This window comes from Nicotiana tomentosiformis, chromosome 2, assembly GCF_000390325.3.
Source record: "Nicotiana tomentosiformis chromosome 2, ASM39032v3, whole genome shotgun sequence".
Lineage (NCBI taxonomy): Eukaryota > Viridiplantae > Streptophyta > Magnoliopsida > Solanales > Solanaceae > Nicotiana > Nicotiana tomentosiformis.
This window is the reverse complement of record NC_090813.1, coordinates 22,449,684-22,475,605: the sequence shown is the minus strand read 5'-3', so window position 1 is coordinate 22,475,605 and position 25,922 is coordinate 22,449,684. Positions and strand designations below refer to the sequence as shown.

The following is a 25,922-nucleotide window of genomic DNA, read 5'->3' as shown; positions in this document are numbered from 1 at the left end:
TATCGGGTGACATTGGAAATAAGGTCTTAGTTTTCGAGCGGTGATTACGAGGGCTAAGGCCAATTTTTTCAGATGTGGGGTAGCGAGTTTCTGCTCCCGTCAAAATTTTACTTACATAATAGATAGGAGATTGCGTATCCTCATCCTCATAGACTAAAATGGTACTTACCGTTACCTCCGAGACTGTTAAGTAGGTCAATAGTTGTTCGCCTTCCTCTGGTTTTGACAGTAATTAAGGACTTGACAAAAACCTTTTCAAATCCTTTAGAGCATGTTGACATTCCGGAGTCCATTCGAAGTTATTCTTCTTTTTAAGGAGTGCAAAGAAATGATAGCATTTTTCTGAAGATCGGGAAATGAATATTCTCAGAGCGGTCAGTCTCCCTGTCAACCTTTGAACCTCTTTTACGCTTGATGGCTGGTCCGGGATGTCTTCGATGGCTTTAATATTGTTGGGGTTAACCTCGATCCCCTTTGCGACGCAAGGAATCCCAGCAACTTACCGGAGTTGGCCCCGAATGCACACTTCTCGGGGTTAAGCTTCGTGTTGTATTTCCTTTAGATGTCAAGGGTTTCTTGCAAGTGTTTAAGATGATAACATGCATTCAAAGACTTAACTAGCATATAATCTATATAAACCTCCATAGTTTTCCCAATTTGTTTCTCAAACATTTTATTTACGAGTCGTTGATAAGTGACTCAGGTGTTCTTTAGCCCGAAAGTTATCACATTATAACAATATGTGCCGAAATTCGTTATGAAACAAGTTTTTTCCTGATCCTCCGGGTTCATCTTGATTTGGTTGTACCCGGATTAAGCATCGAGGAAACTGATTAACTCGTGCCTGGCCGTCGCATCAATCATTTGATCAATATTTGGCAATGGGAATGAGTCTTTTGGGCACACCTTATTTAAATCCTTGTAGTCTATGCACATGCGAAATTTATTATTTTTCTTTGCAACTACTACTACGTTAGCTAGCCAATCAAGATACTTTATCTCTCGGATTGAACCGATATCAAGCAATCGAGTTACCTCTTCTCTGGCAAATTTGTTCTTGACCTAGTCAATAAGACATTTTTTCTATCTTACCAGAAGGATGTTGGGATCTAGGCTTAGTTGGTGCACGACTACTTCTGCCAGGATACATGTCATATCCGCATGTGACCACGCAAAATAGTTGACATTAAATTTAAGAAATTCGATAAGTCCAGACCTGAGCTCGAGGTTTAGTTGTATCCCCAAGTCGAACTTCCTTGAACTTTTCGAACAACGCGACTTGTTCAAGTTCTTCTGTTGTGGATTTTGTTGCATCCGTTTCTTCTGGTACCTGGAAATATCTTGGTTCATGATAGAATTCCGACTCCTCCTCCCCCTTGTTGACTTCGCTCGGCTCGGGAACATGCGTCCGTTCGTGTAATTGCTATGTTGCGTGCTCATTTCCTTTGCTACTAGAATCTGAGATTGCATTTATCTCCCTTGCTACTGTTTGGTCACCTCTTATTTGTTTAATTCCCTCGGGAGTTGTGAATTTCAGAAATTGATGATATGTTTATGGCACAACCTTCATCTCGTGCAACCATAGTCTCCATAAGATAATACTATAGCCCATATCGCCGTCCACTACCTCGAAAAAGGGTCCTCTTTATCACCCCCTCGGCATTTGTTGGCAGCAGGATCTCTCCTCGGGTTGTCACGCTCACTAGGTTGAACTCGAGGATGAGTTTTGTGGTCGGAATAATACTTCCGGTGAGCTTGGCTTGTTCCAACACTCTCCACTGGATAAAATTAGCCGAAATTCCTGGGTCCACCAAAACACGTTTAATTTTAAAATCTAAGACATTTACAGAGATTACTAATGCATCGTTATACGGCAACAACAGTCCATTTGCGTCTTCCTCCGTGAAAGTAATGTCATCCTCGGTGACTTCCCGGAGTCTCTTACTGTGGGTTTCTGACACCTTCGTCCTTTTTGCCGCCAAAATTGTCACACCATTAATATTGTTCCCCCAAAAAATCATGTTGGTCGTCAAGCGTGTGGGATCTTCTCCTGCTTTCGAAGGTTCTGCATTATCACGATTGCGGTCGTAGTTGCTTTTAGCCCGGTCGCTTAAAAATTATGTGAGATGATCGTTTTTCAGCAATATCGCCACCTACTCGCGCATATGCCTATAGTCCCTTGTCCGCTGACCGTTGGTCATATGATATTTGCACCACAAATTATGATCCTTTTGGCTGGGATAAGATCTTATTGGCTTCGAGAACCATGCTTCTTTAATGTTTCTCATAGCCGACATCAGCTCTACTACGCTGACATTAAAGTTGTATTCAGAAAGCCCGGGGTAGGAAGAATCTCGAGAACCTTATGTTTTCTTGTCTTGCAATGACATGTTATTCTGGCTGTGATCAGCTCTCCTATCGGTAGCGAATCTATCCGCCGACCGAAAACCTCTACCGAGTCCCTCGGGCAAGAGTGAATACCATGTGAGGGCCCCCTTCGTGAGGATCTCCCCGAATTTTTGCAATAAAACTAACTCAATCTCGTGTGAAGCCAAATCGTTTTCCTTCACCGCCATTGTATAAGTGGTGATATGCTCATGAGGATCTGATCAAATCTGGTGCCTCGCTTGGCTTGAACGACAATTGGGTGTACTTCTTTGAATCCAGTCCTTTCAATACTGGTAGTGCGCCCGGAATTTGATCCACTCGGGCGTTTATTTCCCTCATAAACTGCATGAGTTCGATTTTAAAGGGATCATTCTCATTATTGTTACCGGATCCACTTCCGTTCCCCCCCGACCCTGTCAAATTCGATTTCGCCCCTCGGGTGTTGTTATCGACCCTTTGAGTTGTTTGATTTGCAAAAGCACCAGGAGGAACCGGACCTCGTCCATTCGCGTTGTTGGAAGCACCCGACAACGTCTGTCTTAACTCCATCATGATTGATCATACCGTGAGAGATGACCCATAATGGCCTTTTGTTGTTCCCTCATGATCCTTACTGTTTCAACGACGTGCTCATCTTCAACATTATCAGGAGTTGCCTCTCGAACATGTCGTGGATATTGCCCGCCATGAACCGACGTGGCCTCATCCCCCTCGTTACGGGTATATCTGATGGAATCTTTGTGCTGAGGTTGATTTCCTCGGGCCTCAACATTGTGTGCTAGGAACAAAGAATCAAACAAGTTAGTAATAGATGCAAGGATCAATTTAATTACACAACTGTCTAAACACCACGGTGGGCGCCAAACTATTTACCCGTAAAACGGTACAGTTGAATTTATACGTGATTTATAGACAAGTGAATCGATTTGATCCTAAAGTGATAAATAAATTAGACAAAATGTAAGACTTAGCCTTGGAGTTGAGATAAAACAACAGAAAACTTGGTTCTGGGAGCAAAGCTTCCGGAGGTAGTAATAACAATATGAATATGCAAGAAAGTAAAATGTTATTGAGCTTTGGATGGAATATAGTGTATGCTTGTTAGAAAATTCGTTCCCCTTACAATGATTGTAGAGCTCACTATTTATAGTTGCACCTAGGGAATAAGGTCCTAGGATCAAGTCCCTCTTTAATGATAAGTATGAGGGACATTGAAGAGTGCGTAACGGTGGGTAGTGAATGCCATATTCTCTGTAACAGATCATATACTTAATGCTATAGAATATTCTCTATTAAGTGCTACCGGGTGTCAGATATTTATTTTGCCTTTATGAATACCATTTTTTTTATAACAAACGAGATCGTTGTCTTCATATCCGCTTGTCTTCTGTCTTCGGCTGCACATGCCGCTTTCTTATGTGATCATTTAATATGAACATATTTTACCCTATATAATTTTACCTCTCTATAACAACTTTTTACTTATAACAACAACATCCAAATTTATAGCAGAACGCTCTTTGTAAAATTACCCCTCTATTAGAGCCATATAAAATCTTTAAGATTACTAATAATAATTCTAAAAATATGCACACAATCTTTTCCATTAAATAAAGTTTCTATCTTTTATAAGATATAAGTTTTGAAGATTTGCACATGGTATCTTTTTCATTGGATATTCCAAAAAATATTTAGATAGAAAATTTAACTGTTAAGCTTTTACATTGCTTTTAAGGAAAAACTATTGGATAACTTTTTGCTGAAAATTTGGACACAAATCTTCACCAATTCAAGCGTTACATCGCTAGTAAGAGAATGAAATCTACTAAACAAGTTATAATTAGAAAGTTCTTCCATCAATCTTGAATTTTTTTTTATTTTCAAGTTAGCTTTAAAATGTCCACCTTAGAGTTTAAATCTTTATACTTTTTGTTATAAATTTATTAATAATGTATTAGCTTTCTTTAATATTTAACTAGTAAAATATGCATATCTTTTGAATTTTTAAATTTAAATAATTTTTTTATCTTTTATATGTAACATAAAAAAAGGAAAGATAATTGATATTTGAATAATTTTATCTATAACAGCCAAAAAAATATTTAAACGTTAAATGTTGTTATATGTATATAATAACCAATTACTATGAAAATAAAAAAAATATTAGAACAAACGAGGTTGTTAGATAGATAGTTGACTCTATTAGACAAATCGATACAATTCCACTTCTTCTCATATCAAAGCGATTAAAAAGTTACTATAAAGTTCAATAGTTTCCCAGCGAGCTTAGGGTAAAGCTGGTATTCACTAAGAAGATTAGAACCGGTTTAATTGAACCGCCGAGCTAGCATATATTAAACACTATACCCGGTCCTTATATAATGATGTCATCAAGGAATAAACCCCAACATCTCATCCCTTTAGCTTCTTCTTCGCAGGTTTTAGGGCAAACAGAGGTAGCGGTCGGCCAAATAGATCGAAATCCAGGTTTCTGTTATTTTCTCTCTCTTTTTTTTGTAATCACAAAGTTGCTTCCATTATTTTACTTGCTTTCTTATAATATTCTATTTTTTTCCATCCTCTTTTTGGTCTTCTTTTGTTAATAAATGGAGGTCTTAGCATAGTGAACTCTTGATTTGGTTTGAATTCAGCGATCAGTAATTTTGGGTATTTTTTATGATTATTTTGCGGAATTCTTTTTACATGTGAATTTGAATTCTTACCTTAGTTTATGAGTGGGCATAGTTTTCTTTGTAATCAAGGTGTTGATGGCACATACATACGGCATTACGGTTTTTTGATATCATTCTTTCAAGGAATAATCTTTTTCAGTGTCGGACTACTTTGAGATTTAGAGAACCCTTTATTTATTCATTAATACTACTAGTACTATCTTTATTTAACTTATTATCACTTTTACTTTTATTTGGTATGAGTTGAGCTTAAATAGAGCAACATTGTATTGAGTCATAGTAGTAGTAGTTGTTGTTGTTTGAGATAGAATATTCGACCACAACTAGTTTGGGAATGAGGCATAGTTGTTTTGTTTGATATAGAGTGTTCGACCACAACTAGCATGGGATTGAGGCATAGTTGATTGTTGATCAATTGTCGAATATTGTTCATCTTGATAGTTGTCTGAGGATTTTGCATGACAATTGAGATTATATTGTACAGCAGAAAGTTTATGTTCTTGATTTTCTTTTCCGGTTTGCAAAATTTGAAAATACAAGAAAATAGCTGCTATATGTTTGCTACATGGAGAAATTCGAAATTTATTATTACTTATCCTGTTATAAACTTCTTATTTTTCTGTAATTTTTGCAAAATTTATGGTTGCACCAGTTTTTTCATCCAGGGAAAGATTTTAAAGAAACCATTTATGTTTCAAAACAATAAGTGCTATTTGTTATTATTAGCAAAAAGGCCGATAAGGTTCTTGCTTTTCCGTTGGCTCATTGATAAAGAGTTTGTCGTAGCAATTTTTGACATGTGATTCAAGTATTTAAATGTCATAATGTTGTTCTTGCTAGTTGGAAGAACTTGTCTGATATTTTTTCTCATCTAACTGCTCATCTTCAGGTCTAGTTTTCTAGATCTTCACAATGGCGACTTTTGCCAAACCTGAGAATGCTTTGAAGCGAGCTGAAGGTTAGTTGTTTCTGTCTTTATCTGGTTTGGTAGTTCCATTTAACAGATGTCATATTGATATATATACTCTAGTCAATTTGTTACTAAAAATTGTCTTAGTCAGTTGAAGATATGACATTGCATGTAACTACTCAAATGGAGTGCAATATATGACATATTATCTCAAATTGTCTTAGTCAGTTGAAGATATGACATTGCATGTAACTTTTCCCCTAATAGTTTTTTTTCTGTGTGTGGGTTTTTGGGGGGGGGGGGGGGGGGTCACAGAGCATTTAGTAATTTTGAGGTGTCTTAAAAGTTTTGAAATTTAAAAGAGTTGCTAGCAGAAATTTTTGAAACCAACAGCAACTCTAACGTATGTCTTTAAGTTGCTATGTTGGTCCTTATAAAAAAAAGTTGCTACATTGGTTTTATTGGTCAATCAAAAGTCCTCACTTATTCTCTTTGGAGTTTGACATTGCTGAGCTTAATATCCTGCTGCAGAGCTGATTAATGTTGGGCAAAAGCAAGAAGCGCTACAAGCACTTCATGATCTGATTACATCTAGGAGGTATAGAGCTTGGCAAAAGACACTTGAGAGAATAATGTTCAAGTATGTAGAGTTATGTGTTGACATGAGAAGGGGGAGGTTTGCCAAGGATGGCCTGATTCAATATCGTATTGTCTGTCAACAAGTGAACATTAATTCATTGGAGGAGGTGATAAAGCATTTCATGCAATTAGCCACTGAGCGGGCTGAACTGGCTCGCAATCAAGCACAGGCCCTAGAAGAAGCTCTGGATGTGGAAGACTTGGAAGCTGATAAAAGACCTGAAGATCTTATGTTGAGTTATGTTAGTGGGGAGAAAGGAAAAGATAGATCTGATTGTGAACTGGTCACACCCTGGTTTAAGTTCTTGTGGGAGACATATAGAACTGTTCTAGAGATCTTACGCAACAACTCAAGGTTGGAGGCTCTGTATGCTGTAAGTACCCCTTTCCCTATCTTTGTTTGTTTGTTTTTCTCCTTTTCTTCTAGGATTGGGGGGTCAACCTCTGCCTGGACTCTCACACACTTTGTAATTGATGATCATGTATTTATGTCATCAAATGAGGGATTTGAGTATCCTGACTTTTCAGTATCTTGTTTAGATAGTAAATTACTGAGCAAGTTGTTTCAATGTTATTGAAAACCATCTCTCTTTGTCGCTTAAAGTGATAAACCGATGCAAAGCGAGGTACTTAATAAAAGTATGTGCTTCAAACAATAATGCGCAAAGTGATCCAAATGCGAAGTGATCAATTATTTGGATCTCAACTCTAGAGTTGGATCAATATTGCACTATTGTGTATTGAATATTGAGATTAGCTGTTTTAATTGCAATTTGATTATTAATAGTACTTAATTCATGTATCTTATCATTAATTTTCTCTAAACTATGCACTGCACTTCTTCGGTTCTTGATTTTTCACTAACAACCCCATGTACCTTGTAGCTTTTGTGCACTTTTTCCTTTTAAAACACTGGGTTGTTTATCCTTTTTCTTTTTCTTGTTTACTTTTGAGTCAGTAGTCGGCCTTATGATTTCACTTGCTTGTCAGAAAAACAATCCTTATTCATAAACTGCTTATTGGATTAACTTATTTAGTGTTGTCTTGATTTGATGGGCTGCTATCTAACGAAGTTCTTTGTTTAATCAGATAGCTGTTTTCTCTGGTATAATCTGTGTTTTATTTTTGCTGAAAATCATAGGATAGGATCATCTTGTTGCAACTTAGATTTTACACTTGATGCCTGTTTGTCCTGCGTGCCATTTGAGCTTTCTGCACAGTGATTGAGTGTTGACAAAAGCTTCTATATTCGTTCCAATTGGAATTATTTTGATGGTGCAACAATTTAAATTGAATTAAGTTCTCTTTTATATGCTCAGATGACGGCGCACCGTGCCTTTCAGTTCTGTAAGCAGTACAAACGTACAACAGAGTTTCGTCGGCTTTGTGAAATCATCCGGAATCACTTGGCAAATATTAACAAGTATAGAGAGCAGAGGGACCGTCCGGATCTGTCTGCTCCAGAAAGCCTACAGTTGTATCTGGACACAAGAATTGAGCAACTGAAAGTTGCAACCGAACTTGGACTTTGGCAGGTGTCTATTAGTTTCTCTGATATCATTATCCATATTCTTATTATAGAGGCGTATAAATTTTTATACACTTGCAATGTCTTTTTGAGCTTGTTTTAAGGTGCATGAATTTGTTTGTCACCTCTTTATTTGGCCTTTTACACAGGAAGCCTTTCGTTCGATTGAAGATGTATATGGATTAATGTGCAAGGTAAAAAAAACCCCTAAACCATCGTTGATGGTTGTGTACTATGGCAAGTTAACAGAAATATTCTGGATGTCATCAAATCATCTTTATCATGCTTATGCATGGCTCAAACTCTTCTCTCTTCAAAAGAGTTTCAATAAGAACTTAAGCCAGAAGGATTTGCAGTTAATAGCATCATCTGTTGTTCTAGCTGCTCTGTCTGTGTCTCCTTACGATAAGCTATATGGTGCATCCCATCTGGAGCTTGAAAATGAGAAGGAGAGGAGCTTGAGGGTGGCCAATCTCATTGGTTTTGATGTTGAACCCAAGACAGAGAACAGAGAAGCGGTAAATTGTTTATTTTGATAGAAATACAGAAGTAGTAAATTGATTATTTTTTTATAGAAATAGAGAAGTGGTAAATTGATGTTGGTTTCTTTTATAACATTTGTCTTAATTATCAATTTCTCACCTCCGTTTCCTTTCCGTTTTATCCTTTTCAGCTTTCCCGGTCATCAATTCTCTCAGAATTGGTAAGCTAATCTCCAACTGAATTCTTTAGATATTTGCATATAGGTGTCTTTTTGAATTTTAATATAAAAAGATAATGCTCAATTTTTTGGGGGCGCGGGGCACTAAATATCCTGGTGTATTTATAGAGATGAACCTCGTGCCTTACTCTTTGGTTAATCTTCCATCTTTTAGTTCTTTAGTTGTCTTGAAGTTCTGGTTGTTTTTTCTTAATTTCTTTTCACTTATATAGGTGTCCAAAGGTGTGATGACCTGTGTCACCCAAGAAGTGAAAGATCTTTATCATCTGCTAGAACATGAGTTTCTTCCTTTGGATCTGGCACTGAAAGTACAACCCTTATTGAGCAAAATCTCGAAGCTTGGGGGTAAGGTATCTTCAGCCTCTTCGGTTCCGGAAGTGCAACTGTCCCAGTATGTTCCAGCCTTGGAAAAGCTTGCAACTCTGAGGTTGCTCCAGCAGGTTATCACATTTATCTTTAGAGTCCTTTATTATTTGACATTGTGTCTTACATTTAACTAACTCTGAGTGTGCTTATTTTGCTTCTTTTTATGTTTACAGGTATCTCAGGTGTACCAGACAATCCAGATTGGTAACCTGTCTAAGATGATCCCATTCATTGACTTTGCTGCTATTGAGAAGATCGCTGTTGATGCTGTTAGACATAATTTTGTTGCCGTTAAAGTTGATCACATGAAACATGCTGTCTTCTTTGGTAAACAGGTACAATTATGTCCGCTGAACTGGAATTAAACCTCTTTCCTACCCTTTCTTTTCCTGGGCGTTGGGAGGTGACTGGATGTTCCTCTTTTCTGTTCTCCTATGTTGGTTGTGAGATATCCTGTCCGCTTTATCAATTATCTTTGCTGAGCTACGTGATTTATTCTCCTTTATTATATAAAAACCATTGGATTAGTTCACTGATTGACATCTACTAAGCTTTTTCCTTGTTTTTTATCTACCTTGTCTGGTATTTTTACATCCTCCATGTTTTGCTACGCATGAATGACAAATCTTGCATTCCCAGAGGAGAAAGGGGGACCAAATTACTGGGCTTCATCTTTAAGTTTTTGCGCAGTAAATTAGTGGGCCTCTTTAGGTGTGTCAAACACTCAAGTTAGCATAAAACAAATGCATATCTTGCTTGTAGATAGAATGTGGGCTGAATGGTGTGGGATAGTTCTGAGGAGTTGTTCGAATGCTGATGTAGAGTTTTAGCAGTTTAGCTGCTTTGTGCTGGTTCTGGATTTTGGGGCATGGGAATGGTGTCAAGTGAGAAGTTTCCTCTCGTTCTCTGTTAAATTTAGCCTTAGACCTCTGCGGTTTAATTAAATGAACAAGTGATGCAGAACATTTCTAAGTGTTTTCCTAAATACTTGTGGACTAGAACTGCTGTAATCTTAATGAAGTTGTTTATACTATTCTTGGTGAATTTCCTTGACATACTGGCATGCTAGCAGCTTAGTTTGGAGGTTTAGGGGCTGGAGGGCCAGACACGTCCTTTTCCTTTGCTTCAGTTTTAACTGATTATATGTTTTAGTTTTGGGATTGATTTGTTTTATCCTCTCATTTGCCTTGTGTGGAGATAGAAATAGTAGAATGATTTGTCACTCGTCCATTTATATTTTTGTTTCCAGAGTATTGAGGCTGAAGGACTTCGGGATCACTTGTCACTTTTTGCTGAATCCCTTAGCAAGGCAAGGTTAATGATCTATCCCCCTGCGAAGAAAGCTGCCAAGCTTGGGGATGCCCTCTCTAATTTAGCGGAGATAGTGGAGAAAGAGCACAAGAGACTCCTGGCACGGAAGTCCATAATTGAGAAACGCAAAGAAGAGCAGGAGCGTTTACTCTTAGAAATGGTATTCCCTTCTTGAGGGTGTTGGAGTTACTTGTTATCATTTTTTTCTTGTTTGATGAACTTCTGTTGACATTTCCTTGAAAAGGAACGAGTTGAAGAAACAAAGAGGCGAGAAATGCAAAAGATAACTGAAGAGGCGGAACAAAAAAGGATGGCTGCTGAGTTAGAGCAAAGAAGGACCCAAAGAATTCTCAAGGAAATAGAGGAACGAGAACTCGAAGAGGCCCAAGCTTTGCTGCAAGAAGCTGAAAAGCGCAGCAAGAGGAAGAAGAAACCAGTCTTAGATGGAGTGCGTATAAACTTTGGACCTTTTTTGGTTGTTTTGCAGACTTCTAAATGGAAAATCTTACCATTGGTAAACTATGTGCAGGAAAAGATGACTAAACGGGTTATCATGGAGTTGGCCTTGAATGAGCAACTCAGGGAGAGGCAAGAGATGGAAAAAAAATTACTGAAGTTTGCGAAAACTATGGATTATATGGAGAGAGCGAGAAGAGAAGAAGCAGCGCCTCTTATTGAATCTGCATTTCAATGGCGTTTAGCTGAAGAGGCGGCTCTTCATGAACGTGAACAGCAGGTATGCATAAAAGCAGAACTGTATAGCATGTGTTTTGCCCAACCACCATAACAACATATTCTTTCACATTTTCGGTTGAAAAACTTAATAGGAACAAAATTTTGGATTTTCTTTTTGTATCTTCTTTTTGGTCAATTTTTCATGACTAACAGATCTGGGTTTCTAATAATCTTGCAGCAAGAGATTGAGTTGAGCAGACAACGACATGCTGGGGACCTTGAAGAGAAGAGGAGGCTAGGCCGCATGTTGGAAAACAAGGTCTGTTTATCTCAATGTCATGAGTTGATTGCATTATGTGATAGTATCTTCGGACAAAGCCTTTGAGCTTATGGTTGTAAAGGGGCAATGCCTTTTGACAGTTCATGCAACTTGGTAGGTCTAACCAGAACTGGTACAGGATCAATTACATAACTTCTGAACTTCGGACAGGATTATTTAAGCTTTAGGTTATATGCCTAATAGAAAAGGAAATGAATTTTTCCTTTTAATAAAATTTCCTGTGTAATGGCCTCCTTAAATTACCACGGGAAGGGTAGAAAGTTGTAGAAAACTAGGTGGTATGGTGATCATAGTGAAGTTTGTTCTTTTTCCTAGGAAGCTCAAAATCCTATACAACGTCGCTTCAAGCCGCACGAAAATTAGCAGAAAAGCTACATGGACCTGTACCAAATACATACATGATTTGAACCGGTAACCGAGTTCCTCTACAATGAGTTGTGATAATAAATTTTAGTACAGGGACATTGCTACAATTTACTTTTGACAAAGGTAGCCTAGAGGTACAAAGTAAGTCCTAACAGTTTGCTTTCAAGTGACTGAATTCTGTTGAACCACGGTCTTTGGAATAAAATTTGCTTATGGTTTCTGTCAAAAAGGTTTTATGACATAGTTTGCACTTAATTCATGCTGCCCTTACACATCAGCTGATATAGGCCTGATTTTGCAGAGAATATTCCAAGAAAGAGCTGTTAGTAGCAGGGAAGCTGAATTCAATAGGTTGAAACAGGAGAGACAGGAACGAATAAACCAGATAATTCAGACAAGGAAACAGGATAGGGAGACTAGGAGGAAGTTGATATTCTTTTTGCGATTCGAGGAAGAGCAACAAAAGAGGTTGCAGGAAGAAGAGGAAGCCCGGAAACGTGAAGGTATCCTTCTGGTTAAAGATGCACTTTTTGCATTGAATTTGGCTTTTATTGAAGTGTGTTTCACCAAAAAGTTTATGCTTCTGCTCATCCCTCGGCTGCTGCAGCATTTTGTTGACATTGCTTATTTATGTGGTTAGCTGACCTTTTTGGGGGTTATGCATACTGGTTGTAATGTGCTCTCAAGTTCTTTTTATCCTCTCCCCGAGCTCGCCCTTCTCTATTTTTCTTTTTGAGTTGTGGTTTTGAGTTGTCATTCGTAATCAATCTAGCATCCTATGTCATATTTTGAGAATTTTGCAGAAGCCGAGGAGCGGAAGAGAGAGGAAGCTGAACGGAAGGCCAAGTTAGATGAGATTGCAGAAAAGCAAAGGCAACGTGGGCGTGAACTTGATGAGAAAAAAAGGCTGGAGAGAGAGGAGATCTTGCGGAAATCCACGTCTGTGTTACCGAAGCCTGCTGAGCCTTCAACTGTAGGTCGTCCCGCGGCAGCTGGAGGAAGTGCTCCCGCAGCAGCAGCTGCTGCACCTGCTCCCGCGAAGTTTGTACCCCGGTTCAGAAGAGAGAAAATTGATGGGGCAGGCCAGACGTCATCTCCTGAAACTGACAGGTGGGGCAGTGGCAGCAGGCCTGACGATCGGCCATCTGATAGATGGCGTGATGAACGAAAGGCGCCCTCATTTGGTGGTGGCTCAAGGACCAGTTGGTCAGGCTCTAGGCGCTGAATTTCAGGGAATTACTTGCGGCCTCAGTCAAGACGTTGCATTGTCAGGATATTTATTGCATAAATTCAATTTCGGCCTTTTGTTGTTGAAAATTTTTCTTGTGGCATTTTCTTTCTCGTGTATCTGGGATTTTCTCGTATAGCGAAGCTCAATAGTAGCATTTCTTGAGTAGGATATTTTGTGGACGTTGTAGAGCTTTAAGTTTTGAACTAAACCTTTTGGTCGGCGAATTTGATGATGAATAAGATTTTACTCTTTCCTTCGCATTAGTACGATAAATTATTGTTTGATTTTTATTTCAGCTAATCATGTCAACTTAAATACCTGGATATTGTTGGGTAATATAAGATTTGGACGTTACTATTTAAAGGCCAAAAAAGAAAAATGTCGAGAATAGTATCATTTTCCCGTTTGTACGGGTCGTTAACATAGATACTCTTGGGAAATGCCGAGGTTGTTTAACTTATTATTTATCATTTTTAATCAGATTACTAATTCATGCTTTTTATTGAAATTTATGTGTTATTATTTTATAAGTAATTTATTTGTGTAAATAATTTGTACACTGTCATTGAGTAAAACTTTAATCTCGTGAATCTGTACCATATATTTCTCATGCATCTCTTGTTTGTTAAATTCTAGAGTTGACTCTGCCAAAACCCTAGAAAGTCACCATAAATAATCACAGAAAATAATTGTTCTTTTTCGTTGCGTTTCTCCTTTGGTATCAAACAAAATTCCTAAAAGTTAGTTTTTTACTTACAAGCAAGAATAATGCCTTCTCCACATTCAGCGGCAAATATCTTTCATTCCATAACGACCTCTCATCAGTTCTTCTAATTCTTTTGGGATCTTATAATGGCCTCTCATCACTTTGAAACGACGTTTGATACTCCTAAGTTAGACATTAATTTCTTATATATTTTTGACGCCTTGTTTGCACGTCGAATATTTTCATTAGGTACCATTTACCTTCTACCAACATCCGTTATCAGATAATTCTGTCCATCAACATTTAAACAAATAGACAGAAATAACTAAGTATTTTTGTTTCCACTGAAATTTGAAACTGAACCTTATGATTCTCCACCCACTTTATTGACCACTAAGTTATGATTTTGAGGAGTCATTTGGTATGTAGGATAAGAGATTAGATACGGGATTATTCTATCCCGCGTGCACAATTCGGTATTATTCTATCCTACATCCTACATTGAGGGTTAAATAATAATCCCGGTAGTACTTAATCGCGGGATAAACACTAAAATGACAAAGATGCCCTTCTCTAAGGTCTTCCCCCCTAAGTTTTTTAAACAATTCAAGGTTAAAATTTAAAATAAAAATTTATCAAAACTTATATAATATAAGCCAAACACATGTTTATATTATACTTCGTATATCTCATTTTTACTCCAATGAACCAAAAATCTTCCAATAAAAGTATATTTACTAAATAATCGTATTATTATTTAATCCCCGTATTATAATCTCATTATTATAATCTCGAAATAACTTGTTCCGTATCAAACGACCTCTAAAAACTGGCCTTACTTGGCTTATTTATTGTAGGTCAACTGCTGCCCTCTTCTTTTGTTGTATATATATGTACATGTGTTAGCGTATCAAGATATTCATCATTATGGAGTCCACACTTCAAGAAAATCCTCATTTTCAAGCCCCCGAAATGTCAATAGATCGACAATCCACAGCCAGCACTCCAGCAAATTTCATGGGAAAGTTGAAGGAGAATTTGATTTTCAGATCAAAATGGGCTGAACTAAATGGTGCAATGGGGGATTTAGGCACGTATATACCTATAGTCTTGGCTTTAACACTAGCCAGTGACTTAAATCTTGGTACAACATTAATTTTTACTGGTGTTTACAATTTTGTCACTGGTGCTATTTATGGTGTACCAATGCCAGTCCAGCCTATGAAATCTATTGCAGCTGTTGCAATTAGTAATCCTGATTTCGGCATACCGGAAGTAATGGCTGCTGGAATTTGCACTGCTGGGATTTTATTCCTTTTAGGTGTTACTGGATTAATGCAACTTGTTTATAGGCTAATTCCTATTTCTGTGGTTAGGGGAATTCAACTAGCACAAGGACTGTCATTTGCTATGACTGCTGTTAAGTACATTAAAAATGTTCAAGATTTTGCAAAGTCTAAAAAGTCAAGTGGGGAGAGGGATTGGCTAGGGTTGGATGGATTGTTATTGGCTTTAATTTGTGCTATTTTTATTATAATTGTGAATGGGGCTGGTGAAGATCAAAATGAGAACCATGAAATCATTTGTGAAACAGGTAATGATAATAGGAGGAAAAGGTTAAAGAAAATAATTTTTTCTCTTCCTTCAGCTTTTCTTATATTTTTATTAGGTGTTGTTTTGGCTATTATAAGAGGACCTAAAGCTGTGAAAGGGTTTAAATTTGGACCATCACCTATTGAAATTGTGAAAATATCCAAAAATTCTTGGAAACAAGGGTTTATTAAGGGTACAATTCCTCAACTCCCTTTATCTGTATTAAACTCTGTTATAGCTGTTTGTAAACTGTCGACAGATCTATTTCCCGAAAGGGAAATCACGGCTACCTCAGTGTCCGTGACGGTCGGGTTGATGAACTTAATAGGGTGTTGGTTTGGTGCCATGCCTTGTTGTCATGGTGCAGGAGGGCTAGCAGGGCAATACAAATTTGGTGGTAGGAGTGGTGGGTGTGTGGCACTTCTTGGTGTGGCTAAATTGGTTTTGGGCTTGGTTTTAGGGAGTTCAATGGTTAAGGTTTTAACCCAATTTCCTGTTGGGGTATTAGGTGTTCTTTTGTTGTTTGCTGGAATTGAACTAGCTATGTGTTCAAGAGACATGAATTCTAAGGAAGAGTCTTTTGTTATGCTTCTTTGCACAGCAGTTTCATTGGTTGGCTCAAGTGCTGCATTGGGATTTTTGTGTGGGATTGTGGTTCATGTATTTCTTAAGATGAGGAATATAGGTGATGGTCATTCTTGTTCCGGAGTTTGGTTTAGTAGAAATCCATAGCAGGGCAGCCCGGTGCACAAAGTATCCTGCATTCATGTATGGTCCGGAAAGTACCGCACCCAAAAAGTATGATACTGACAACCTATATTAATGCAAGTATTAGAAACCCATAGCAACTTTGCAAGTTTGTGTTGTGCATGTTCTTGTAACTAAATAAGTTTGTGTATGCTTGGATTGGAAGTTGAGACCATCGTCTCAAAATATTATTTTTTTAGGGTATGTTTTCAATTGTATTCAATTTTGTGTTGCATTATTCGCTTTCTGTTTTTTGGTTTTGGAAAAAATGAAGTCTATTTCGAACTAAAATAAGTTTGGTTTGGTTTTTCTCTTTCGATTCATTCTTTTGTCGATTTGGTTTTTTGGTTATTCGATTGTACCATAACAAAATATTAATCTAATATAGTCGAATAGTTATATTTGACTGGCAAAATAAACATCACTATTATTGAAAATGAAAGTGAATAGGTTTACTAACTAATTTCCCTTCATTTCCTAATCTCTCAATTTTTTCATGTTCCTATTTGGATTAGAGACACTTGGCATGACTAAAAATTAGTGGATGAGATTTAATTGACTAAAATAAAGTCTTAACCATAATTAAAGTATTTAAATTCTTCTTTTATCCATTCTCAAATATTTTTTGCAATCTCAGAATTCTAGCTACACATTAGCTATGATTCCTTCTCTCTTTCTTGCAGTAGTTTTATTTCCGTGAGTTAATTTCAAGTTTACTTCTACAAAATCTACATACATTCTCATTAAAAAAATAAGAAATATTAGAAGTAAATTCCAACCTTTGACAATAAAAAATAAAGAACGGTACAAAATAATATTTGTCAAATAAAAAATTTAAAGGAACTGTATGGTATTAGCCACCAACAGGGATGACACAAGGAACCGAGTCAAGTCCTCAAAAAAGAATTCTTACAAAAATTGCGGTTAATTCATACAACACACTTTCTCATGTCAATTGACCATCAAATGTACTCCAAATAGAAAACAAAAGGCAGTAGATAATTTTATGATCATAGTTAGTCATTCATATAAGTGACCCCTTTAGCGGCAGTATTGATAAAAGAAGGAATTAAATACTTTAATTATGGTTAGGATTTTAATTTAGTCAATTAAATCTCATTTTTTAATTTTTAACCATGACAAATGTCTCCATCCAAGTAGGAACTTGGAGAAATAGAGAGACCAAAAAATGGAGGGGAATTGATCTGGTTATTTATATTACAGTCAACCCTCTCTATAACAGTCTCGTTTGTTATGATATTTTTTGACTTTTATAGCGAATGGATGTCATACACCTATAACAACATTTAATATTCAAATATTTTTTGGCTGTTATAGATAAAAATTATCCAAAAATCAATTAGTTTTGCTTTTTTAATGTTACATATAAAAGATAAGAAAACTATTCAAATTTAAAATTTCAAAGATATGCATATTTCACCAGTTTAATATTGAAGAAAGGTAATACATTATTAATAAATTCATAACTAAACCTATACATATTTAAACTCTAAGACAAACATTTTAAAGCTACCTAGAAAAATAAATTCTTTCAAGATTGATGGAAGAACTTTGTAATTATAGCTTGTTTCGTAGATTCTATTCTCTTACTAATATAACGCTTGAATTGACGAACAAATTTTTAGCAAAAAGATATCCAATAGCTTTCCCTTGAAAACAACTAAGAGCTTAACAATTAAATTTTTTATTTAAATATTTTTTGAAATTTGTCCAATGAAAAAAATATCATGTGCAAATCTTCAAATATTATATATTATGCAAGATAGAAACTTTGTTTAACGGAAAATAGTATGTGCATATTTTTAGAATTATTAGTAGTAATCTTAAAGGTTCTATATGACTGATATAGAGAGATAATTTTACAAAGAGCGTTTTGCTATAAATATGGCTGTTGGTGTTATTATAGGTAAGGTGTTATAGAAAGGTAAAATATAACTTAAAAAATCGGTTCTAAGAAAAACTTGGCTTTAAAGTGAATAACTGTTATATAAGAATGCTGTTATAGAGAGAGATCTGACTGTATTCAAATATGTGGTTTGAGGGAGAGAATACTGCCTCGATACCAGCAATTGCATTTTGCAAGTTAAATCTTCAGGATGTGCTTTTTGTTATCGTTGACATGTTCTGCAGTATAACGAAAATCAATTGAGCATAAGTCATCGGATATTTCCTATATACACGTTTTTATTGTTACTGACTATATCTTTTTTTTTTTTTTCCTTTAATTTGTTTTTCCTAAAACAACCTAAAACTGGAAAAAAATCAACAAAAATCGAATTGATGTAATTTCTTTAAGATTGGTTTGATTTGGTTCAAATATCTGAAAATAGACTTAATTGATTTAATTTTTTAATGAATAAAAATTAACCCAAGTTGAACCATGAATGCTCCTAATACCAAGTTAAAAAAAAGAACTTAGAATTCATGTAGAAGAGTCGATGTAATCGCCCGGTGTGATTGGGATCGACAGTTTGAAACTTTTTATGAAAGTTCGCAACCAAAATTGTAAAGACAACAAATGAGCGTCATACCTATACAAAGGTTGAAAATAGTGAAACGTTGAAAAAGTAATTTCCTTAAGTCATATTTTATGTGTTAAATAAAAATAAATACATATATAACAATAATAATAATAATAATAATAATAATAATAATAATAATAATAATAATAATAATTTTTCGTTTTTGGATTAAATGATCATGTACAAAATACATCCTTCCCCATAAAAATTAATGAACGAATATGTAATGACCTGACCGGTCGTTTTGCTTTCTAGATCCCCATTTCCCTAAATAAAACTCCTCGTATGTGTTTTTACTATTTTATGACTTGTGGGGATAGTTAGCACGCAATTTGGAAAGGTTCGGGTTGAAATCGGAACACTTGGTTCCTTAAGGTTGGCTAAAAAGGGCTAAGTTTGACTTGAGTCAACGTTTTGAGTAAACGACCCCGGAACCGGAATTTGACGGTTCCAATAGGTTCGTATAATTTTGGACTTGGGCATATGTTCGGATCGGGCTTTGGATGACCCGGGAGCGTTTCGGCGCTTAATATAGATAATTGGCACCTTGAAGGTTTTAAAGTTTTTTAAATTTGGTTTGGAGTAGGTTTTGGTGTTATCGAGGTTCGTTTGGGATTGCGAACCTGGGAATAGTTTCGTATGTTGATTTAACACTTGCACGCAAAATTTGGTGTCATTCCGAGTAGTTTAAGTACGAATCGGCGCATTCAGAGTAAGTTGGAAGAATTTGAAGTTCATAAGTTGATCCTATTAGTTTTGGGTTGCGATTCTTCGTTTTAATGTTGTTTTCCGCATTCCGAGGGTGCGAGCAAGTCCGTTTTATGATTTCAAACATGTTGATATGTTTGGACGGGGCCTCGGATGCCATTCGGACGAAGCGCGGAGGCCTTTTGGCCTTGGGTGCATAGCTGAATCACCCAGCTTCTGGTGCAATCGCACCTGTGGAGGGCCAGCCGTAGGTGCGAGCTCACAGAAGCGAGCCAACAGCCGCAAAAACGGCCCAGTGTAAGTTGCCCAGGGATAGTAGATGCGGAGCATGGTGTGCACCTGCGAGCGCACAGGTGCGATGGAAGCAATCGCAGGAGCGGCCAAAGCCAAGGAGCGACCCTCGCGTCGCAGAAGCGGACTCGCAGAAGCGGGTCAGTTGTCCGCAGATGCGGAGGGAGGCATCCTGTCCATGGTCGCAGATGCGCGAGTTGAGCCACAGAAGCGGGTTTGCAGATGCGGGACTTGGCCGCATATGCGATAGGCCAGTGGTCAAGCGTGTCCCGCAGAAGCAGAAAGTTTACCGCAGAAGCAGTCATGCAGAAGCGGAGGTCGCAAGTGCGGAAATACCGCTAGGTAGAAGGGTTTATTTAAGTCGGGAACCATTTTTGACTCATTTCCTTCATTCATTGGGCGATTTTGGAGCTTTTGGAGAGGTTTTCACCTAGCACTTTGAGGTAAATGATTTCGATACAATATGGGTTTAAAACATAGATTATGGGTAGATTTTAACTTGTAAAATTATGAAAATTAGGGGTTTAGATGAATAACCCTAGGTTTAAAAAAAAAAGGGATTTACCCACGAAAATAGTTATGGAATTGAGTAAAAATTATATATTTGAGTTTGTGAGGTTATGGGTAACAACTTTCTTCGAAAATTTCCGAAATCCGGGTACGTGGGTCCGAGAATGAATTTTAGGAATCCTTCAATTGGGGTTGGCTAATCACTCTAATAGTTAGAATATGAACTTTTGAACATGTATTGATTAATTTATATAACATTTGACTGGTTTTGGATTTGTTCGGTACCGAGTTGAGGCTTTAGAATAGAATTGTGAACGGAAAGTGAGCCTTAAGACAAGGTAAGTCTCTTGTCTAACCTTGTAAGAGGGAATTTACCCCATAGATGATTTAAATTAATATTTGCTTCAAATTGTGGGGGCTACATACGCACGAGGTGACGAGAGTCCGTGCGTAGCTACTATTCATGCTTATGTCCGGGTAGTTTAGAACCCAAATCATGAATTACTTATAATATTTGCACCCTACTTATTAATTTAAGTGCCTAAATTATATTAGAACTTGTTAGAGGAATTGTAAGAGATCAAATTTCACTTACTTGATAATTTAGCGGATTACTTGACCGTTAATGGAAATTTTATTACATTGTGTATTAGCCTTGATATAACGTTTAAGTCAAATGCTTATAAAGTATCCTCTCTTTTTGTGGAGCAGGCCGAACACCTCGGTAGTAGATAGATGCATCTATGGATCGTGCCGCACGTCCCTCAGCAGTTTACACGTTATTCTGGATCTGGTCATGCGACCTTGGCATAAATCGTGCTTAATAATACTCGGAGCCTAATCATACTTGATACTATTTTGTGGCTTATGAGGTTACACTTATTAAATGATGGGAATTTATTTGGGTTTTACTAAAATGTGAAAGGATTGTTTGTTCCTGCTTGTTAATGAGTTATTATAATTATTTACATAACTCATGCTTATTTAGAATTTTTGTATTCATATTGTTAGCCCTTAGTAAATGTCGAAGTCGACTACCCCTCGTTACTACTTCTTCGAGGTTAGACTAGATACTTAATGGGTACATGTTGTTTATGTACTCACGCTACACTTCTGCACTAAACGTGCAGGATCTGGGGCAGGTGCATCTGGCGGTCCTACAGGCGCGCATTCCAGATATCCCAAGGCCTAGTGGTGAGCTGCTTTCTGAGCCGTTCCGCAACACCTAGAGTCTCTCCTTTGTATTTATTTCTGTCTATTATAGTAGCTAGAGTTTTGTATAGTCTATTAGTGCTCATACGCTTGTGACACCAGGTCTTGGCACACACACTAGCAGGCATACAGTTTTGTATTATTCTATTGTTATGATTGCACTCAGCTGCTTTCGTCTATTTGTTTAAAAATTTGCTGCTTCTTAACCTTTTAATTAATGGAATTTAATTACTTAAAAACTCATTAAAAGAGAAATAACAGGGTTTAATTCGCCGTTGGCTTGCCTAGCGGTAAAGTTGGGCGCCATCACAGACTATAGGAGAATTGGGCCGTGACAACATAGTATCAGAGCACTAGGTTTATGTAGGTCTCACAAGTTATGAGCATGCCTAATAGAGTCTTGCGGATCGGTGCAGATACGTCCGTACTTATCTTCGAGAGGCTATAGGGTATTAGAAAACTACTTTTTCTTCATCTCCTATCGTGCAGTCGATATGCTACTAAGTATCTTTCTCTTATTCTCTCATAGATGGTGAGAACGCACGCAACGGATGTTCCAGATCATGGAGGAGCTGCTCCCTCTATTGCTAGAGGCCAAGTCAGAGTCCGAGGGAGGGCTCCAGCCCGTGGTAGAGGACGAGGACGTCCTAGAGTTGCTCCGACTATTCCACCAGCGGATCCAGCAGAGGATCCTATCATTGAGGAGCAGGACGAAGTGCCTGCAGCGGAGCCAGCCCCATCGGATTTCATGTCCGCGCCAGGTTTCCAGGAGGTCATGGGCCGTATGCTGCGGTTCATAGATACTATGACCAAGGCTGTTTTTTTCCAGCAGACCCAGCCATATCTCAGGCGGGAGGGGGAGCACAGACCCCAACCGCTCAGGCTCCAGGGCATGCAACTGCCGTATATCAGACCCCGAACGCACTACCCGTGGGCAGAGCTCAGCCAGTTACAACATCTATACCTAAGCCCAGACCAGCTACAGCCGGCGATCCGTAGAAGCTATTGGACAGATGGACTAGGATTCATCCCCCTGTCTTCGAAAGTGAGCGGCATGAGGACCCCCAAGACTTTATTGATCGGTGCAGGGACAGAATGTACAATATGAGGATATTGGAGTCCCATGTGGTAGATTTTACTACTTTCCAACTGGAGGGCAGGGCCCCTAGGTGTTGGCAGTCATATCTCCTCGGCAGACCAGCAGATTCACCTCCCATGACTTGGGACCGGTTCACCCATATTTTTCTGGATAGATATATCCCACCCTTTCAAAGGGAAATATTACGGTTTCAGTTCGAGCAGCTCCAACAACTTCAGATGTTAGTGAACGACTATAAGGCGAGGTTCTCCAAGTTATCTCGCCATGCACTTATGATCATTCCCACCGATGCAGAGAGAGTGCAGAGGTTTGTTGCAGGTTTGCACACTGCATTCGGGCCACCATGGCCCGAGAGGTTAAGATGGGGACTTTCTACGAGCTAGTTGTAGTGATAGCTCAGAGGATCGAGGGTGTACATCAGCGTAGTGCGGAGCAAGCTACGAGGGATAAACAATTTTCTGGGGAGTTTAGAGGTACCCCGACTGGGGTAGAGGCTAGTTTGTGAGGGCTCAATCTAGCAGGCCCACATATCCAGCACCGCCACCTCCTCGGGGTGCTCCAGTGAGACCTTATTTCAGCGCCATGCCAGAGAGTTCCTACTGCCCACCAGCTATTCAGGGTTCCTCCAGTGGGTATTTAGGCCATCAGGGTCAGACTTCAGGTCACCAGCCCACCGTACCGAGAGGTTGTTTCGAGTGCGAGGATCTCAGTCATGTGTGGAGGTTCTGCCCCAGGCTTTAGGGCAAGGCAGTGCAGCATGGTCAGCAACCTATGATTACAGGATCAGCCACTCCACCAGCCGTCCGACTGCCCAGAGGCGGAGGGTAGGTGGGTAGGGTTGTAACGACCCAACTTGTCATTTTGAGCAATTACATCCCGTTCAAAAATTTATAGTCTTGAGCAGCTTCGTAATGTGTATTATGACTTGTGTGAATTGTCAGCTTTGGTTTTCGGATGATTTAGGATTAAATTGAAAGACCAATCCTTGTTTAGAAGCTTAAATAAAAAGAGTTGACTAAAGTTTGACTTTTATGCAAATGATTTCGGATGGAGTTTTAATGGTTCCAATAGCTCTGTATGGTAATTTTGGACTTAGGAGTATATCCGGATATTTATTTGGAAGTCCGTAGTTGATTTTGGCTTGAAATGGTGAAAGTTGGAAATGGAAAGTTTGAAAGTTTGACCGAGAGTTGACTTTATTGATATTGGGGTCGGAATCTAGTTCTGGAACTTTTGATAGGTCCGTTATGTCATGCATGACTTGTGTGTAAAATGTGAGGTCAATCGGACTTGATTTGATAGGTTTCGGTATCGAATGTAGAATTTGGAATTCGTTAGTTTTCATTAAACTTGAATTGGGGTGCGATTTATGTTATAGTGTTGTTTAATTCAATTTGAGGCATCGAAAAAGTTTGTGTCATGTTATAGGACTGTTTAGTATACTTGGTTTGGGTCCCATGGGGCTAAGATGAGTTTTGGAAGAGTTTTTGGAAGAGTTTTGGTGTTTTGCGCATAAGCATGTAATGATCCAAAGGTCCATTTTTAGTTCTAGAGATCGAAATTCGATTTTGAAACTTTTGGGAGTTTGATAATGAAATATAAGAATTATCTGGAATGTTTGGTCTAATTTCATCAAGTTGCGATTGGGTTTTTAGTGCGAAACATGAGTTAATTGTTTAACAAGCAAAATTAGTATCGCATTAAGCAAATGAGCTCCAAATCGAGTTTCGATTGAACGACTAGGTTCGTATTATTATTTGTGACTTATAGGAACAAGAATCGTCGAATTTCGAGTTTGTATGATGGAGTTAGAGCCTTTTTAGTGAAATAATAAATTACTGGTGCAAACAGGTTCTGGTGCGGACCTTTAGTGACCGAAAATGGACTCTTAGTGATAAGAAATGAACTTTTAGCGACGAGATTAGTCTTTTTATTGAGCAGTTTTAGTTTTTAACTCATTTCAACATTTTTGGGCGAAAGAACACGGCTTGGGGCGATTTTTCAGAGAAATTTCATGGAAAATCTTGAGGTAAGTCACTTGTGATCATTCTTAGTCAATAATATTAAATTATCATCGAATATTCCGACTAGATTACGTGTTTTTGAGGTGTAACTCGGGAATTTGGGCCTAGAGATTTGTAAATAAGATTTGAGGATTTGAAGGTCTAGTTGTTGTCGGAATTTGGTAAATTTAGTATGGTTGGACTCGTAGTTGAATGCGCGTTCATATTTTATAACTTTTGTCGGGTTCCAAGATGTGGGCCCCACTATTGACTTTTTGTTATCTTTTTTGAATTTATTGTGAAATTTAGCATTTTTATATGGAATTGATTCCTACACCTCGTGTTGACTGTATCAAATTATTTGTGACTAGATTTGAGGCTTTCAGATGCCGAATCGCGAGGAAAAGGCTTATTGGAATAAAGAATTGCATGGTTTGAGATAAGTAACATTTCTAAACTTGGATCTGAGGGTATAAACCCCAAAAATACATGTTGTATGATTTGTTTGGGGTGACGCACGTGCTAGGTGATATGCGTGTAGGCGTGTACCGTAGAAACTGTGACGTAATTGATTCCGTGGAATTATGTAGTCAAATAATCTTGGCATTTTTCATGTACTTTCATGTGTTAGAGAAATTGAGCTGAGAATCATGTTAAAAATTATGCTGAGGCTATATGCCGGTATTATTGAGACCCACAGAGGTCGTATTGCTGTTGAATTATTTGTTTAAATTGTAATTTCATACTCAGTCATGTTCATTCATTTCATATCGTCTCTCAGTCTCTGTTGCTATTTATTGATTCATCATATCATCATTTTGGGCTAGTTTCATGACATTGTGAGCCCGAGAAACTGGAGAGATTGGTGACTGAGTGAGGTCGAGGGTCTGATTGTGAGGATATTTTTGGGATCGGGCTGCACGCCGCAGCAAACCATATTGACTTTATATACTTTATTATTATATGGATCAGGATGCACGCCGCAACATGCCTTATAGGCTTTATTGTTATGGGATCAGACTGCAAGTCGTAACAGGCCTAAATGGCTTATTATAGCGCTTGGGCTGAAGGAGCCCCTCCAAAGTTTGTACCCCCACAATGAGCGCAAATGATATTATATTTGGGATGGATTTCCAAGGGCATGGAATTGCCTTATTTATTTATGTTTGGGATGGACTTCCGAGGGCATGGAATTGCCTTATTTATTTATTTATTTATTTATTTATGTTTGGGATGGACTTCCCAGGGCATGGAGTTGCCTTATTTATTTATTTATATTTGGGATCGAGTTCCTTAGGCTGGATTGGCCTTGTACAGTACTGAGTGACTGAATGTCAGTTAT

At 37.9% G+C, this 25,922-nt stretch overlaps 2 protein-coding genes across 2 annotated transcripts; both read left to right on the top strand.

The window, feature by feature from the left end:
* Positions 1-4,739: 4,739 nt before the first annotated feature.
* On the top strand, positions 4,740-13,428 carry LOC104112864 (eukaryotic translation initiation factor 3 subunit A-like). Its single transcript, XM_018776609.3, has 14 exons — positions 4,740-4,875; positions 5,971-6,039; positions 6,523-7,004; positions 7,950-8,165; positions 8,308-8,676; positions 8,832-8,861; positions 9,092-9,319; positions 9,419-9,580; positions 10,495-10,716; positions 10,801-11,004; positions 11,086-11,292; positions 11,470-11,550; positions 12,239-12,440; positions 12,741-13,428. Exons 2-14 carry the CDS (start codon positions 5,994-5,996, stop codon positions 13,160-13,162), a joined length of 2,871 nt encoding a protein of 956 aa, XP_018632125.1. The 5' UTR covers positions 4,740-4,875; positions 5,971-5,993; the 3' UTR covers positions 13,163-13,428.
* Positions 13,429-14,769: 1,341 nt separating this feature from the next.
* On the top strand, positions 14,770-16,437 carry LOC104112865 (molybdate transporter 1). Its single transcript, XM_009622902.4, has one exon. The coding sequence runs from the start codon at positions 14,802-14,804 to the stop codon at positions 16,197-16,199; it is 1,398 nt and encodes a 465-aa protein (XP_009621197.2). The 5' UTR covers positions 14,770-14,801; the 3' UTR covers positions 16,200-16,437.
* Positions 16,438-25,922: the final 9,485 nt, after the last annotated feature.